The sequence below is a fragment of the Amorphotheca resinae genome (assembly GCF_003019875.1).
Source record: "Amorphotheca resinae ATCC 22711 unplaced genomic scaffold M430scaffold_6, whole genome shotgun sequence".
Lineage (NCBI taxonomy): Eukaryota > Fungi > Ascomycota > Leotiomycetes > Helotiales > Amorphothecaceae > Amorphotheca > Amorphotheca resinae.
Genome location: NW_020194476.1, coordinates 543599 through 558332, shown reverse-complemented (window position 1 = coordinate 558332; position 14734 = coordinate 543599). Strand labels below are relative to the sequence as shown.

At 50.2% G+C, this 14734-nt stretch overlaps 5 protein-coding genes across 5 annotated transcripts; 4 read left to right on the top strand and 1 right to left on the bottom strand.

Annotated features, from left to right (window-relative positions):
- Positions 1-313: 313 nt before the first annotated feature.
- M430DRAFT_239677 (hypothetical protein) lies at positions 314-2052 on the top strand. Its single transcript, XM_024864987.1, has 7 exons — positions 314-429; positions 546-729; positions 792-834; positions 890-966; positions 1019-1400; positions 1466-1491; positions 1566-2052. The coding sequence occupies exons 1-7, from the start codon at positions 420-422 to the stop codon at positions 1594-1596; spliced, it is 753 nt and encodes a 250-aa protein (XP_024720813.1). The 5' UTR covers positions 314-419; the 3' UTR covers positions 1597-2052.
- A 1007-nt stretch (positions 2053-3059) lies between these two features.
- On the bottom strand, positions 3060-4553 carry M430DRAFT_102066 (hypothetical protein; the record flags this gene model as incomplete). Its single annotated transcript, XM_024860760.1, has 2 exons — positions 3060-3209; positions 3261-4553. 2 exons carry the CDS (start codon positions 4551-4553, stop codon positions 3060-3062), a joined length of 1443 nt encoding a protein of 480 aa, XP_024720812.1.
- Positions 4554-6656: 2103 nt separating this feature from the next.
- M430DRAFT_58628 (hypothetical protein) lies at positions 6657-9050 on the top strand. The gene is made up of 3 exons (XM_024868748.1): positions 6657-6996; positions 7052-7958; positions 8008-9050. The coding sequence occupies exons 1-3, from the start codon at positions 6791-6793 to the stop codon at positions 8959-8961; spliced, it is 2067 nt and encodes a 688-aa protein (XP_024720811.1). The 5' UTR covers positions 6657-6790; the 3' UTR covers positions 8962-9050.
- Positions 9051-10090: 1040 nt separating this feature from the next.
- On the top strand, positions 10091-12329 carry M430DRAFT_120981 (hypothetical protein; the record flags this gene model as incomplete). Its single annotated transcript, XM_024861796.1, has 2 exons — positions 10091-10430; positions 10481-12329. The coding sequence occupies 2 exons, from the start codon at positions 10091-10093 to the stop codon at positions 11947-11949; spliced, it is 1809 nt and encodes a 602-aa protein (XP_024720810.1). The 3' UTR covers positions 11950-12329.
- Positions 12330-12762: 433 nt separating this feature from the next.
- M430DRAFT_58626 (hypothetical protein) lies at positions 12763-14730 on the top strand. Its single transcript, XM_024868747.1, has 2 exons — positions 12763-12982; positions 13411-14730. The coding sequence occupies exons 1-2, from the start codon at positions 12822-12824 to the stop codon at positions 14657-14659; spliced, it is 1410 nt and encodes a 469-aa protein (XP_024720809.1). The 5' UTR covers positions 12763-12821; the 3' UTR covers positions 14660-14730.
- The last annotated feature ends 4 nt before the right edge of the window (positions 14731-14734 follow it).

Here is a 14734-nt window from a genome sequence, read left to right as displayed (position 1 = left end):
GACCGAGGCTCATATCACGTGATCCAAGCTCTAACATCGAACTCAATTTGGGCTCTGACTTTTATATACCTATTACTGAGCCTCATACCCTTGAATCCATCCAATCGTCAATTGAGTTTTTCCAGGCAGGGGTGGTGGTTAATATCACGTGATAAAGACCCAGAAAAGATCTCGCCCTCGATCGCGCCGAACCGTCGCGTCCCTTGATCCGCAAACAACAGCAGCGCAAAAGACGTTTATCTTTTTCCCACACCAATAAGTTTCGAGAAGGACGACGCTCGATCCTGATCCCCTGGTCGATTGCAACCTCAACCCTTTCGCCGACTTTCGAATTTTTTTTTCCGCACTGGGCGATCCTGTGCGCGCGTTACGACGTCCGCTCAGACAAGCTACCGTGAGATTGCTAGGGAGCTCTCAAGATGCCACCTCGTAAGTCGCACCCTTTGCGCGTTCCCTCAGGTTTAGAGATGTAGCTTGTGCAGCTTGACGGATTGCAGTTATGGCGGAGAGAGATTTGTTGGGTGGCAGGCGCTCACGGGTTGCAGAAATCATCGACGATGTACGCTCGGAGGCGAGCGAGGAAGAGATCGCATCGAAGCCGCAGACGCCAGCTACCGTAGACAAGAAAGGCAAGGGCAAGGCGGCTGCGGATGAGGAAGAGGAATTGTTGAGGGTGGAGTCGGAGGATAGCAATGAGGAGGACGAGGATGAGGAGATCGGAGAGGATGAGTTCGTGGCTCGCTCCCTACAACATGGAGACAAAAGACATTGGCTTACAATGGGGTGTGCAGATATGTCGTCGAGGCTATCACGGATCATGTTATCGATGAGGATGTACGAGCTCGACCCTCCGCCACGCCCCCGTGCCAGATGCTGACGGGCCATACAGGGAAACTTATTCTTCGAAGTCAAGTGGGAAGGGTTCGAGAAGAAGTCCGAGCGGACCATGGAGCCGGAGGAGAATTTGTTGTACTTACATCCCGTCTATCACGTATGGCACGACTAACCTCAGGCGCAGGGAGACGGCGTCCAAGATCGTCAACGAATACCTCGCGCGCGTCGGCGGCCGAGAAGCGCTGATGGAAGCATGGCGGGAGAAGAAGGCGGCGGCGGCGGCCAAGAAAGGCAAGAAGCGGAGTCGCGCCAGCGATGCCAACGGGAGCTCCAACGGCACGGCGAAACGCGGGCGCAAGAGCAGCACGCACCCAGCAACGGAGACGCCGCCTGCGAGCGCGAAGAAGGCCGAGTTCAAGCCGCCCTCGGGATCCTGGGAGGAGGAAGTGACGGGCATCGATGCGTGCGAGGGCGCTGAGGGCAATGTCATCGTCTACTTGACTTGGAAGGGTGGTCATAAATCCCAACATCCGCTCTCGCAGATCTATAAGCGGTGTCCGCAAAGGGTACGCAAGCTATCCCCCTCCTCTTCTCTTACGAAATCTTCTTGCTAACTAGATGAATGATGCAGATGCTCAAGTTTTATGAAAGCCATCTGTTGGTTCCCCCCCTCCCTTCTTACCCCCTAAACCTAGGGACAATAAAACGCTAACTTACCATCTCCTCCCCAGCGTTTTCAAGAAAAACGACGACGGCGCGTAGATCAGATCAGATCAGATCAACTCAAATTCAGTTCACATGTCTCTCCCAGCCTCCCTCCCTCCTTCACCTCCCTACTTAGCATCCATCCAACTCAAATCGAAGGAAACCCCGCAACACCACCACCACCACCTACCTCCCACCCCGTGCTACTTGCTCCTCTTCTTCCTCCCAATCCACCTCATCCAGAATCACATAGCATAGCATAGCAGTATAGCACAGCCTAGTCTAGTCTAGTCCTTCAACCTCACCTCACCTCACCCTACCTACCAACCAGCTCTCTCACCCCCACCCTCCCCACCTCACAACACGAGAACCACCTACCTATACTATACATACATAGCTATGCTCCTGCTCCTGCTCCTGCTCCTTCCTTCCTACCTCTACAATCCTCCAAACAGGCCTTTTTTTCCTCTTTTTTCCAGTTTGTTTTTAAGGTTCGGTTTGTTGTGTACTCATTTATGTAAGGTATCGCGCTGGAATTGAAATTTTGAAAAATTTTGAAAATTTTGAAAGTTTGAAATATTAGGAATGTTTGAAGAATGTAAAAATGTGAAGATGTGAGATGGGAAATAAAGAGATGAGGTTGGCCGGTTTAAGTGAGAGGAGTAGGTAAGGTACCTAGACTCGCCTCCTCTCAACTCACCGATATATAAATCTCATTCATTTCCATTGTCAACTCACTCACTCACTCAACTCAACTCACCAAAACTCCAAACTCACAATCTCACAATCTGAACACCATCCATCCATCCATCCGCCTCCCTTGATTCATTCATTCATTCAGAAAATTAGGTAGATAAAACAGCATATATATTTCATCCCATCTTAGTCTATTCGATCCCTTTCGATCCCTACGTACACAGCTATATATTTAACTCCGTTTTTCTCTTCCTCCTCCTATTTCTTTTTTCTCATTTTTTTTTGTTTTGTTCAATCCAGTCGCTGTTCCCTTCAGATGGCAGACAGCTCGGTGGGGGAAATTTCAAGGGTATAGAACAACACGCTCGAATATAACACAATCGCAGCATCCTTTTTACACCAAGTTTATGCCAATGCATCCAAAGCACCACTCCTCTCCTCATATGAGTATGCAACGCTATATGTGAAAAAAAAGGAAAGTCCAACTAGATAGATGGATAGACAGATCGCGCAAGACGGAGCCGACTCGGATATGCCATGCGCCGTTGAACAAGAAATGAGTGACCAACTCCTGCAAAGTTTTTGATGTTATACAAGGAGAAAATGAAAATGTGGAAATGAGTTCTGGTTGTCGCGGGAAGGAAAAGAACGAGAGTTATTCAGTACATCGTCGTTATGCGCCATGCTATGTCGGGCTCGTGCCTATGCTATATCGTGCTCCGTGGACAGTTGACCGCCATTGTGTTGGGGATGTGCTGGGCGGAGGAAATTAAGTTTCGTTAATGTTGGTCCTGGAGAGGAAGGTCTCTGTTCTTTGAATAAGATCATATAAACTCCCAACTCATCTCGTATGGGGCTATCGAAGGACCGTCCCATTTTTCGCCGTAAGGATTGCGTCGACCGTGAGAAAAGAAGCCATCCTGAGCGCGTTGGATGACGTTGAGCCAAGAGGAGGGTTCGGGATTTTTAAGCCACTGACTCTTGTTAGTATTCAATTCTCACAAACCTCGAGATGCCAAGCTCACCTGGTTATGGACATGATAAGTCCAAGCCCCCCTGAAGAAATTTTCCAGAGTCCGATTCGTAGGCGGATAGTTATCCTCCTCGATTCTATACTCCGCCTTGCTCAACGCATTGCGATCATACGAGGCCACTTTCGCCGCTTTCTCGTCTGCAGTCTCGTCGTTTTCATCCGTTGTACTTTGTTTGCTACCCCAGAGGTGATCATGAGAGCTGGTGGACGCGAGTTTTAGTTGCGCTCCATCGTAACTCTCCCATTCGTCATTAAGAGGGAATGCGTCCTTCCCCTTGAAAACCTGTCCGTAATCATGTATGCATGGTACCGTACACCGTCCCAGCCGATCCCAATTAAACTCCGTCCAGATGGGGTCAAACGCTGCGGTCTCCAGCATTTTGAATTCGTGGTTCCGCTGGTCTTTCACGGCCATCACGCCGATGACGCGAGGGTGGAAGTTCAGCCCCATTCTCACCCCACCCCGGAGGAGGTAGGAGGAGAGCGACGAGTTGGCGGTCAGGGACATGATGGCCGTGTTGTAATCTCCCGGCGTGGCATGTGCGGCCCATCTCTCTGCAAATGAGTGGTCACCCCCAATGAGGAGGGGTCGCATATCCCGCAGCATGATAACGTCCATATCAAAATAGGCCCCTCCATAGAGGTGCAACACTACAAATCGAACAGCGTCTGACACAGCAACTGGCAAGAACGTCATTTGCTTCTCAGTTAGGACCAGCCATTCCTGACCTGTGGCATCTCGGATAAGGCCGTCCCCTACCACGACCTCATTATTCGAATTCGGCTTTCCTGGGTTCTTGTAATACCCTACCCCATCTGTATTGTCGCCTTTGGGGAGAGGTATCCGCGAGGGGAATTTCCAAGTCTTCAAGGTGATATCTCCACGCTTGACGAGCGGCAGGAATCTCTCAAACAAGGTGTCATGATTCAACATTCTCTCCACCGCGTCCGGTTCCCGATCACCATCTAACCAGATCCACAATCGAGCGCAAGGGAGGTTCTGCGTGTAGAGATAACTCTTGACAAAAAGCTCCAGTCGCCAGGTTGCAGGACCGGTCCAGTAGACGTGGTAGGGCACAATCGGGCCATTGCACTGGCCGGGAGATTGTTTCGAAGCAGGCTTGTAAGAGGGATATTTGGAGAGAGTATTGTCGTGACCATCTGAATTGAGATACTCAGAGTGCTTGGGGGATTGTTCACTAGCTCGCTCGCCCGAGGCCGGTGTATACAGATATTCCTTCTCGCCTTCCTCCAGGTACTTCAAGCAATCGTACACATATGGCATCTTCTCAAGCTTCTCATATGACCCTCTGCATTCCTCGACTAGTTTCGTGATGTTCGCTACAGTGTCGACGTGTGGTCGCTCCCCGAGGTAGTCGTCCTTGGGCACGACGAGGCTCTCGGGCCTGTTGAACCAATTGGCATGGGGATTGATCTTTTCGACCTGAACTCTGCTCGGAGGCACTGGCACCACACTGGAGCCACCCTCACTGGTAGAGGAAGATGCACCTGGGCGTGCCTTTGTGGGGGGTTGCTTGTAGAGTTCAGCGGCCGAGGTTGGGAACGAACCCCGTTGGGAGACGAGCACGATCAGGTAGAGGATGCCATATAACGTGGCTGCAGCCACGATGCTCTGCAACACGCCGCAAAAGTTCCTCGCACAGCTCGTCTTGCCCATCTTGTCTGCGTATAAGAGTCGTCTCGAGAGACAGCACCAACGGCGACGCGCTCCGTGAAAGGGGTTGCGCGGGCGAATCGAAGTCGGTCACGAACAATGATGGGACCGATTGGCAGCCATGAACCGACGGCCTAGGCGCTGAAGGAGAGACAGAAATGAATGTGTATGGAAGAAGCGCGCAGATGTGTCGGACGAAAAGGAGGTTCTGGCATCTAGAGGCAGGATAGTGGACCCTGTGCTTTGGCCGGATTAGTTTGATCGGCAGAAGAAAACGCGCGTTGTAACGAGCGCAGCCCTACGTCCAGGTACGGGAGAAATTGAAGCTCACCCCGGGGACAGCTAAGAATAATTAAGAATAAGGTTGGCCACGGAGGGAGCTAAAGGAAGGACGTTGGGTTATAAAAAACGGAGCTCGTGGAGAAGAAAGCCGAAAAGAGGAGAGGGGAGAAGAGACAACAGTAAAGGAGACAGACAGACAGGTGTTGAGTGGATAAAGGACGTTGGAGGTGGAGACACTGAAGAGGGAGACGAAGCGGGTGGGTTTAGGGGGAGTCGGGGGACCCGCTGGGGGACGGAGCCTCTGGCGCCAGGCTCCGAGCGTTGAAACCGGGGGGTCTGACAATGCTGATAGCAAAAGGGGGCGAGTTGTAAAGAGATTAGATAGATGCAGAGAGAGAAGAGAAGAGAAGAGGGAGGCAAGAGGAAAGTTATTTGTTGAAGAAGAGTTGTCGAGGTAAAGGTGTACGGGTCAAGGTAGAGATGGTTGGTGCCTTAGGTATACAGAGCTGAAGAGCAGACGGTTGTATCATATCATTACGGTATTGGTATTACAGCGAGGTATTAGAATCGAGCTGACCTTAGTGCATTCCATTGGGATTCCCCATTATACGTCTAAATACCGAATAACCAAGGTATGCGGGATTATTATTATGGTTCGTCCAGTCTCTCTCTTCGACTGCCTTGCACCGCCGCACGAGTACACGGTACTTACGTTTACACTGCTTTTCCGTGGAATCAAAGGTACCATGTACGTCTGGTTCCAATCATCCAACCATATCCGAATCCTGCAGAAAGTACTGCACTGCCCCGTCTTATCTGCAGCCATGTTGAGGCGAAGGAATTCCGCACGTAAGATACAAACTACACTACAATACCTAGGTATGAATCTGTCCTATTATCGTTCTACGTCATGGCCTAAACGGCTAAGGTACCTTACGCTTTGCCCTCCCGCTCACGTGCGCCACTTCGTTTACCTTAGCAGGTCATCCACATCTCTCTCTCCCCCTCTCTCCCTCCCTCCCTCTCGCAAAGGCCCTTGAACCCTTACCAAGTCATCTCTTCACTACTCTACAACCCATCACATCTATGATGTAGCGCTCTTTCTTCCCTTGCGACTCTCCCTCCTCTCTTCTTGGCGTACACTTCCCTGCCCGGTCAGGCTCTTTGACGGAGACAATGTGCTTCTTTCCATTGGCGAGAAAGAGCGGCAAAAGGAGAAGCCAAGGAAGGGGCCTTATTCCTGTGCCGCAACCTCCAGAACGGGTAACTAACCAGGGAGATCGCTAACATATCGCGGCCTGGATTAATTAGGGTTACTTGCCACCTACCTCCATCCAGACGTCGTTACAGTAGGTAGATTTTGCTTGATCTCAGCCCCAGTGATCTAGTCGGTGATCTAGTCGAAATGCTCATCTGCGGCAGAGATATAGGCAGAACTCTGTTTTGCCTTGTTGCGATTTGTTTTCATATATCTTTCGAAAAATGACCTTACTTGTGTTTCCCTCGATTCCATCCACTTTTCTGGTTTGGCAGCTGTAGGAAGCGCATGTTGGAAGTATCGCAACATGCCTGAGAACGACGTCCCTCTTCTGCCACCAGGTATCGTCTCAGCCGCCGCGAACCCTCAGATAGGGCCGGGCAAGAAGAGATGGTGGCATTCTGATGAGGTTGACAAAGGGCCGGATGCTAAACTGCGACTGAGGGCAAATATCTGGACATCGATATGGCTATTCATTTGGCGGGAGCTGCTTCCTGCATCTGCCATTATCTTGTATGTCTGGTGCGGATTTGCCTCGTCACAATAGCACTGCTTATGGTTCTCGTAGTGCAATTGTCCTTGGGGCTAGCTGGAAAATGTTTGATTTTCGCGATACTTCTGTCCTGGGCTTCGGTGTAGACGTCGACGCCCAGTTGGCTGTCGTTGGCTTCCTCAACAAAATACTCGATATGTTTGTCCAAGCATCTCTCTCACACACCGCTTCAATCTTCCTAACTGTTTGGATGGCACTGGGTTCAAGATTTTCGGGGGTTCGCTTGATCGACTATGAACTTAAAGACGAATTGACCCAGCCGTGGACCTGCATCAGTAACTTTCGGCGGAGGTGCTCTACTGATGGGTGGAAAGGCCTTGGATTCTGGGGAATCATTCGATTTCTAGCATGTCTGGCAGTATCGATCTGTGTGTTACTTTCAGCATTGGCTATCAACACAGTGGCTATCCCGAAACAACGCTGGTACCCCGACGGATCAACCGGCGGCTGGCGCTTGACCGATGCAGTTCGAAGGTCTTTGACTATAACTACGCCACGTATGACTCTTCACGGACTTGACTGGATGAATTACTGGGGTGTAGCCTGGAATCTTGTCGGTTCTAGTGCAATTTCTTGGGACGCAGAATGGGCAACAACTGCAGCTTCTACCTACACCCTCTTAAGCGGCTTGCCAAATGCCTACACGAGCACCCCTACCGGTTGGCTACCAATAGACAATGAAGTTGACGGCCTTGTGACTGGCATCAATACAGTCATCAACGGGACAACTGTACAGACTATATCGGTTCAGAATTCCAGACTTCGGGATATCTTTGATGACCTGAGAGAGAATGGACCAGAATCATTCTACCGATCCTCTTCCGGCTGGGAGGCTTATCTCAATGTGACAGTCCCAATGTTAACCACATCTTGCGTGCCTGGCCTGACTATGAATGAGTCCACATCTGACGGTGCTATTCCTGTAAGTTGATTTCAACCTTGTCATACACAACTGCTCATACTGGTCCTAGGTTAATGGACCACCTGACTCCTCTCCAACTGAGTCAACGATTATTATTCCAATTGGTGCAGTTCCATCCCTGAATTTCACTGGAGCTACCTGCGCAATGACGCTCCGTCAAGTCTTATTCCCTGTCCACAACTGGATAGTGAGCATGGCTGAGATAGACGTGTCTATCAACAACTATGGCAAAAATATGAATGTTGCTCCGGTACTTCTTGCGCCTTCTATAGGCGACCGTGCCAGCGCCCAAGCGCTTGCGGATCAGCTCAATAACATTCTAGGTCGAGTCAACGGTCTACTCCAGGCAGGTCTAGTCCAGCACATGGTTTACATATCGCGTCGCCTCTGCTTCCTCAATCCCGGGTTCTCACCAATAAACGACACGGCGGGCATAACCCCAGTTATAGCAGCTATCTCTCAGCATCTCCTCACCATCGGTGCTTGGAACATGACCATATCTTCTGATCCAAACGAAAAGACTATTTCATATCCCGTCCGATGGCAAGTCTATGGCTCCGGACCAAGATTACCATGGGAATGGGCTGCAGTGATAATACTCGCAGTGATTCTTATTGCGCTTCTGGCGGGCGGTATCTTCTCTCTGATATGGCAGATTGAACCAGGCCCATGGCTCGATGTCGGTTCTATGATGCTGGCTGCCAACGGATCCGAGAAGATGGATAGTGTAACTGGCAGTATTGCTGGGGTCGCAAGCCAGAGAGCAGAAAAGGCGAGATATTATATGAGAGTATCTCAGTATGGCAGGGTGAGTTTGGTTGATGGGACCAAGGATACCCATAAACTGGAGGAGGATGAAACGTATCTCAATGAAGGACATACAATACTCGCTCGCAGGTCGATTGATTGGGATATTTTTGGACGTTTTATGAACAAGACCAAGGCTTTCTTTGTGTTCCCTAAGACAAGGCAGACTCCTTGGTGGCGTCGGAAAGAACCGTGAATCATTTGACAGGATCATATGTATGGATGGAGTGTTCAAATTAGATAGAACAGGACTAGCACTTATTATGCCAAGAACATTTACAGACAGCCTTTTACCCATGCGCGATACATATCTAAACGAGTCTCGAAAAGGAGGGACTGGCGCAGTCGACATTCGCGATTTCGACACGGCGTTAGAGCAGGAAGTCAGGCCAAACAAACTTGGCCATGGGTAAGGATATATAAGCCTTTGAATGTAGATTCTGTTCTAGTGAGTGTGTTTAAGTAAAGGCGTCTAATGGACTAGCTCTTAATGTACCTAGTATAAGCCTGTAGTATCTGACAGTACGAAGCCGGCATTCCGCCTAGAATATCGATCTGCCTTGATACAGCGATTGTCTAAAGAGGCTGCAGGTCCAGTGCTCCCTCGTGCCATACTCTCTCAAATCCCCAAGATATGCCTGACCAAATCTTTTCGAGAGCCTAGGGGCAACATAATTCCTGCTTTGAGCATAGTACCGAGAAAGCAACTTCGACATGTCTCGACACTATTTGACATAGGTATCCCTAACGTGCCTGCTTCATGGCATCAACCTCACTACCTATATGAAGTCGGCAGAACTATCCCTTACCGCTATTGCTTTTGATTGGCAGCAAGGTTACCTCATCTCCAGTCGCTGTAAGGCTGGTATGGTAGTGCCCCAAAGTTTCGGGAGCGGGGAAGGACAACAAGGCTATGAGATCGAGAATCTCGCCGAATAGCAAAGCCACATAGTCAGTTACGTCTGTATGCAGAGGACTTACGCTTTCGCCAGAGCTTGCATCAACCAAAGCGCTATTTAAGCCTTGAAGGCCGCATGGCTTGTTCGTGAGCCAATCTTGCAGGAGAGTCCGCACCCTAGAAGAAAGCATCTCGTCTTGTACTCCCACACCCTCTCGGACATGTTGCTTGTAGCGAATTGGCCCTGTTGCCAGCTCAATCACACCAACGCACTACTATAGCAGACTTAGGAAGAGAGCTATTTATGTCTGGCATCGTTCCTTTATGCGACTCAATTCGCGTTAAGTCTGACAATAGATAATTATCTTGACAGAAGTAGTCAGGTATCCATCTCTGTACGTGTCCCTGACTCTGTTTAGAGACGGCAATGTGGGGAGGCGCCATCACCCGCCAGCAATTACAGCAAACCATTGTCCGCCTACAATCCCTAAATGAGGTCCCTGAATTGCCGCAAGAGAACGATGTAGTCTCTGGGATAGACACAACGCGTCGTTTAAGCATCTCGCGAGAGAATGAAATCGCGAGCAATCTAGCCTTTCTCTCAGCCACTTCAGATGATAGCCTCAAGGTGATGGCTGTATGTATTGAAGAGCACCGCAATAGAGATCAAACCACGATTCGCATAGCATCAAACACTGGAGATCTCTCAGCAGTCACAAGCGGATTCGTGACGCTTGGCAATATTCTAGAGCAAGCTGCGCGGCGCGGTCAGTATATGTTCAAGTCGGGTCTGAAGTGCCGACTAATTTTCCGGAAGAGAAATCAAAAGACGAAGACACAGAGTCTCTTTTCCGGCACGTTATTGTCCTAGACCTCTACCGTATTCTATCACGGCTGCGATCACGACATGCCAAGAGGACAAGAAAGACTGCTGGAAAGCCGGCCCTTATCATGCAGCTGAACCGAGTCGTCAATGACCAGTCCCTTAAGGCCAAATCGAGACTCGAGAAAAGCAATCTGAAAGCGGTCAGAGACGGTGCACAAGCGTTACAAGTCCTATTCAGAAGGCTTGAAAACATACCGGACCTAGCCACCGAGGAGATAGAAATACACTCAATCATCGGAGACATTGTGAAGGCGGCCCACGGTTATTCTGTCGCGACAGATATCAGTACAGCTCTTAAAACGTTCTCGGGTGATCCAGGCCTCAAAACACACCTGTTGGAGGCTATCGGCAAGCTTGGCCGATATTACTCTGCCTCCTTTGAGCTTGTCTGTGCTGCAAGAGACAGGAAATGCAGGGTATTTCACAACGTCCAGGTAGAGCCCTTTCAGATTCCACTGCCTGCCTCTATCAGAGGAACACCCTGGAAGGTTCATGCCGAGATACAGCTCCTCTTCTTTTATGAACTTCACCCAGATCATCCACGACCGAGGATCATTTGCTCTAGTAAGAGTGCTTGCTATCTGTGCAATCTCTTCTTCCACCTCCATGGCGGCTTCCACGTCCCTCGAACCCATGGCAGGCTTTACAAGAATTGGATCCTGCCAGACTGGTTGAACATCCCCGTCGAGCGTCACCAAGACCTGGGTATCATCTTGAACCAGTTAATGGCAACTCTGGGTGATAAAGTTCGAAGAGGGTCAAAGTCAAAGAAGAGGCAATACCAGCATCCAAATGAGAGTGTCTTACTACCAGCGGCGGACTGGACATCATCAGCTCCATCCAGGAGTGCGATAACTACATCTTTGGCCTCAATATCCACTATTCGGCCACAATCATTTATCCCAGAGGACAATGTAGCAACGAAATCGTCCCTGAGCATGGGCATGCCTCTGACTCCGCCGAGAACGCCTCCAGAATTGCTTGATGGTGCCCGCATCGCCGACAGTCACACAGAGCCTATCATTGCTCCAACCACTACCACACTCGTGGATAATATCAACGGGAGTATGTCGAGTCTGGACCCCACAACTGTGGTCACTATTGGCCACAATGACCTTCCATACAGTCAGTCTGTCACACTGGTGACGCCATCGCTACATGTGCAGCTCGATAGGTTGTCCATTACCTTAGACTTCATCCAAGTAGTATCAGGCCGTCTGTGCATCACGCAGGCAGAAGCCTCCGCTGGCTGGAGCAAGGAATGCCGCTGTGTCGACGTTGAAGATATTCCGACGACTACAGAGCTACAATTAAATCGCTCTCACGACTCACAACAGCTCGCAATTCAATTGCGAATTGGCCAGAAGGAATTACTCTGTGTTGCGTTCATGTGGGAATAGGTTGTGACTTCTGTCAATGGCTAAGGAAGAGAACAAAATTGTCAAGGTGGACAAGAGTGGTTGATTCAAGGACAGGCAAATAGCGGCATTCGATGGAGTAACATCCACGGCATCTCTCCAAGAAGTATGATTTGCAACATCAAGTCTCGAGCTCTTCTCCGATCACTGTTAGGAGCTTGACGCGATCTGTTGCATTTGCAAACGGTAAACCTTCTCGATAACTTTTGATTGGTCACCTTGACCACAACTGTGATACATGGTTGCGACCACAATCGAGACTTCAGCGCATGCGCAGCATACACCTTCGGTAGCTCCGGGCCTGTAGCCAGTCAAGTAACATAACCCATCTAAGATTTGATATTCAGGAAGACTACCACTCGAACACATGTCTCAGCACCAAGGCTTTCCTCCAAAGTGACCAAAGTGAAGCTTGGGATGTCCTCTGCACACCTAAATTATGTCATTGTAACTTCTGGTAAAGACGACGAGAAGTTTCTGGGCTTACTCATGGACTGCATCCTACAAATGAAGTCGATTGTCTATAGATGGTAAGAATGTCTTGGAGCTCTCAGATCTCTCTCGAACGTTCAATCATAGGAAATCAAACGCTTCATAAACAATTACTTAAAGGTCTATGTAAGCTGCAACGCTAGTTTAGACGTCTGCCTGGCCTACCTTATCGTCTATGAACGTTGGTTTTGACGGCGTTGGGATCATTATCACGTGACCGTGCTCCAGCGCCACGTGATTACCTAGTCACCTCAAATCAAAAACATTGCGCAGGAAGTCAAGAAATTCATAAGGACCCGACTCCACGAATCCAAGAATCCAAGATCACACTTTCTTTAGCGTATCTCGTCTCTTGGTACTGTATGCTCTCCCGGAGAGTGCCTCGCGCTTTATCGGGTCTCTTGTCATGTTCCCGTTTTATATCGAGGAACTGGAGAAGACGGCTGTTCTCTTCTTCGTCACGTGATGGAGGTATTAAAACATGGGAGGTTAGGTGTGGATCTGCTGGTTGGATTACTGTAGAGTGAGTTATTCTTATACATGTATTGATCATCCTCAATATCCAGGTTGTAAAACTCATCGTTATTTGGCAGCAGTCTGTCAGGAGGAGCCCTTTAATGTCGGGGTAGTTACGTGAAGCCACGGACCCTTCCTGCTATCTGTGCTGGACGTCTTATTGCGAGCAGTGCTCTATCAATTCCTATATGTCATTGAGGATCCTTAGCATATTTTTGATTTATTAGTTTGTGATTTACCAATCTTCCAAGTCTAGTTTGGAATTCTGAAGCGTCTGAGAAGTCAAAGACGGCGGCACGAAATTTCCAAGACTGGCCTCTCTATATGCTCCCTGCTCGTTCCATCCGAGCCTCCCTTCTATTGCCGTCTCTTTTGGTCTCCCCCTTTCCAAACCTCTCATTTTTCATTGCCAGAGTCCACAACTAACTCCTCCAGCATCTACAATGCTCATCTCCTCATCGCGCCCACAAACCCCCTAATCCTCTACCTTCCACCCACCGGTGCCCACCTCCGACACATCCATCCTGAAGTTCCGCCTTTCCTTCTCTCCAATCCAAACATCCTCAGCACACAAAAGCACCAGTATCCGCTCGCACGAATCAACTACCGCTGGAACATCCCTCATCCAGTTCCAGGCTCACCCCACCTCCTGTCTACCTCTCCCAAGTTCGCCAACCATGCATTCCCTACCCCTCTCCATGACACCCTACATGCCTACACCTGGCTCACTACTTCCTTTCTACCAACTTTCACCGCCGGCCGGGATGACTCCTCTTCACCGCCCCGCTCACCCTCACCCTACGCAGCTGTGTCCTCGTACACAGCACCTCCACGCACGCCTCCAAGACCTCTCATAATCTACGGCTCCTTCCTCGGCGGAACACTCGCCACCTCCCTCGCTCTGACAGAATCGCATACCAGACCTCAGGGCGGGGTCTCAATCCACGGCGTCATAATCCACAATGGCATCTTCGACTGGACCGTTGCCGCAACCAGCAAACCCCCCACCCCCACCCCCTCTCACCTCTCGAACCAAGCCAGCAGCACAAGAGAGCAACAAGAGCTCCTAGAAACCGGAGCTCAAGGATGGGATTTCCACACTCTTCACCGATTAAAAGAGAAGCTGTTCTCTAACCCCTCTAGCGCATTCGACGCCTTCGCCTCCCCGATCCTATTCTTCCGCTCCTCAGGCCTCGCAATCCCATCCCACTTCCCCGGCACCGAGCCCGTCGCACCTCCCATAGACGACGCCATTCTCGGCGGACTCTCGCTCTCCGACGAGGAACTCGCCGCTTTGCGCGAACGCCACGGAGCCCCATCCCCATCCTCATCTTCCTCAAGCTCAGAAGAAGAAGAAGCTCTCCTCCCTTCCACCCCGCGCAAATCCCCGCTCAAATTCCCCCCCACCGACTCGAACCTCCGCATACCTAACTCTCTATTCCTCACCTCTCCCACTCCGTCAACCGAGGAAGAACCCACCACTCTTGAGATGCAGCGTCAGGCGCATGAGCTAGCCACTGCCATGCGGCGCAGTATCGTAATGCATGAGTTTAGAGCAAGGAAGGGGGGTCGAGAGATAGAGGCGCATGCGCGGAGTGAGGAGCGGGTTAGGGTGTGTGAAGTGCGGGAGACGGAGATGGAGATTGGGAATGTGGTTGGTGAGTGGATGGAGGGGAGGGTGTAAGTTGGGCGGGGGACGGGGGCTTGTATACTTATAATGAACCACATGTCACATTACGAGATCAAGGAGAAGAGAATC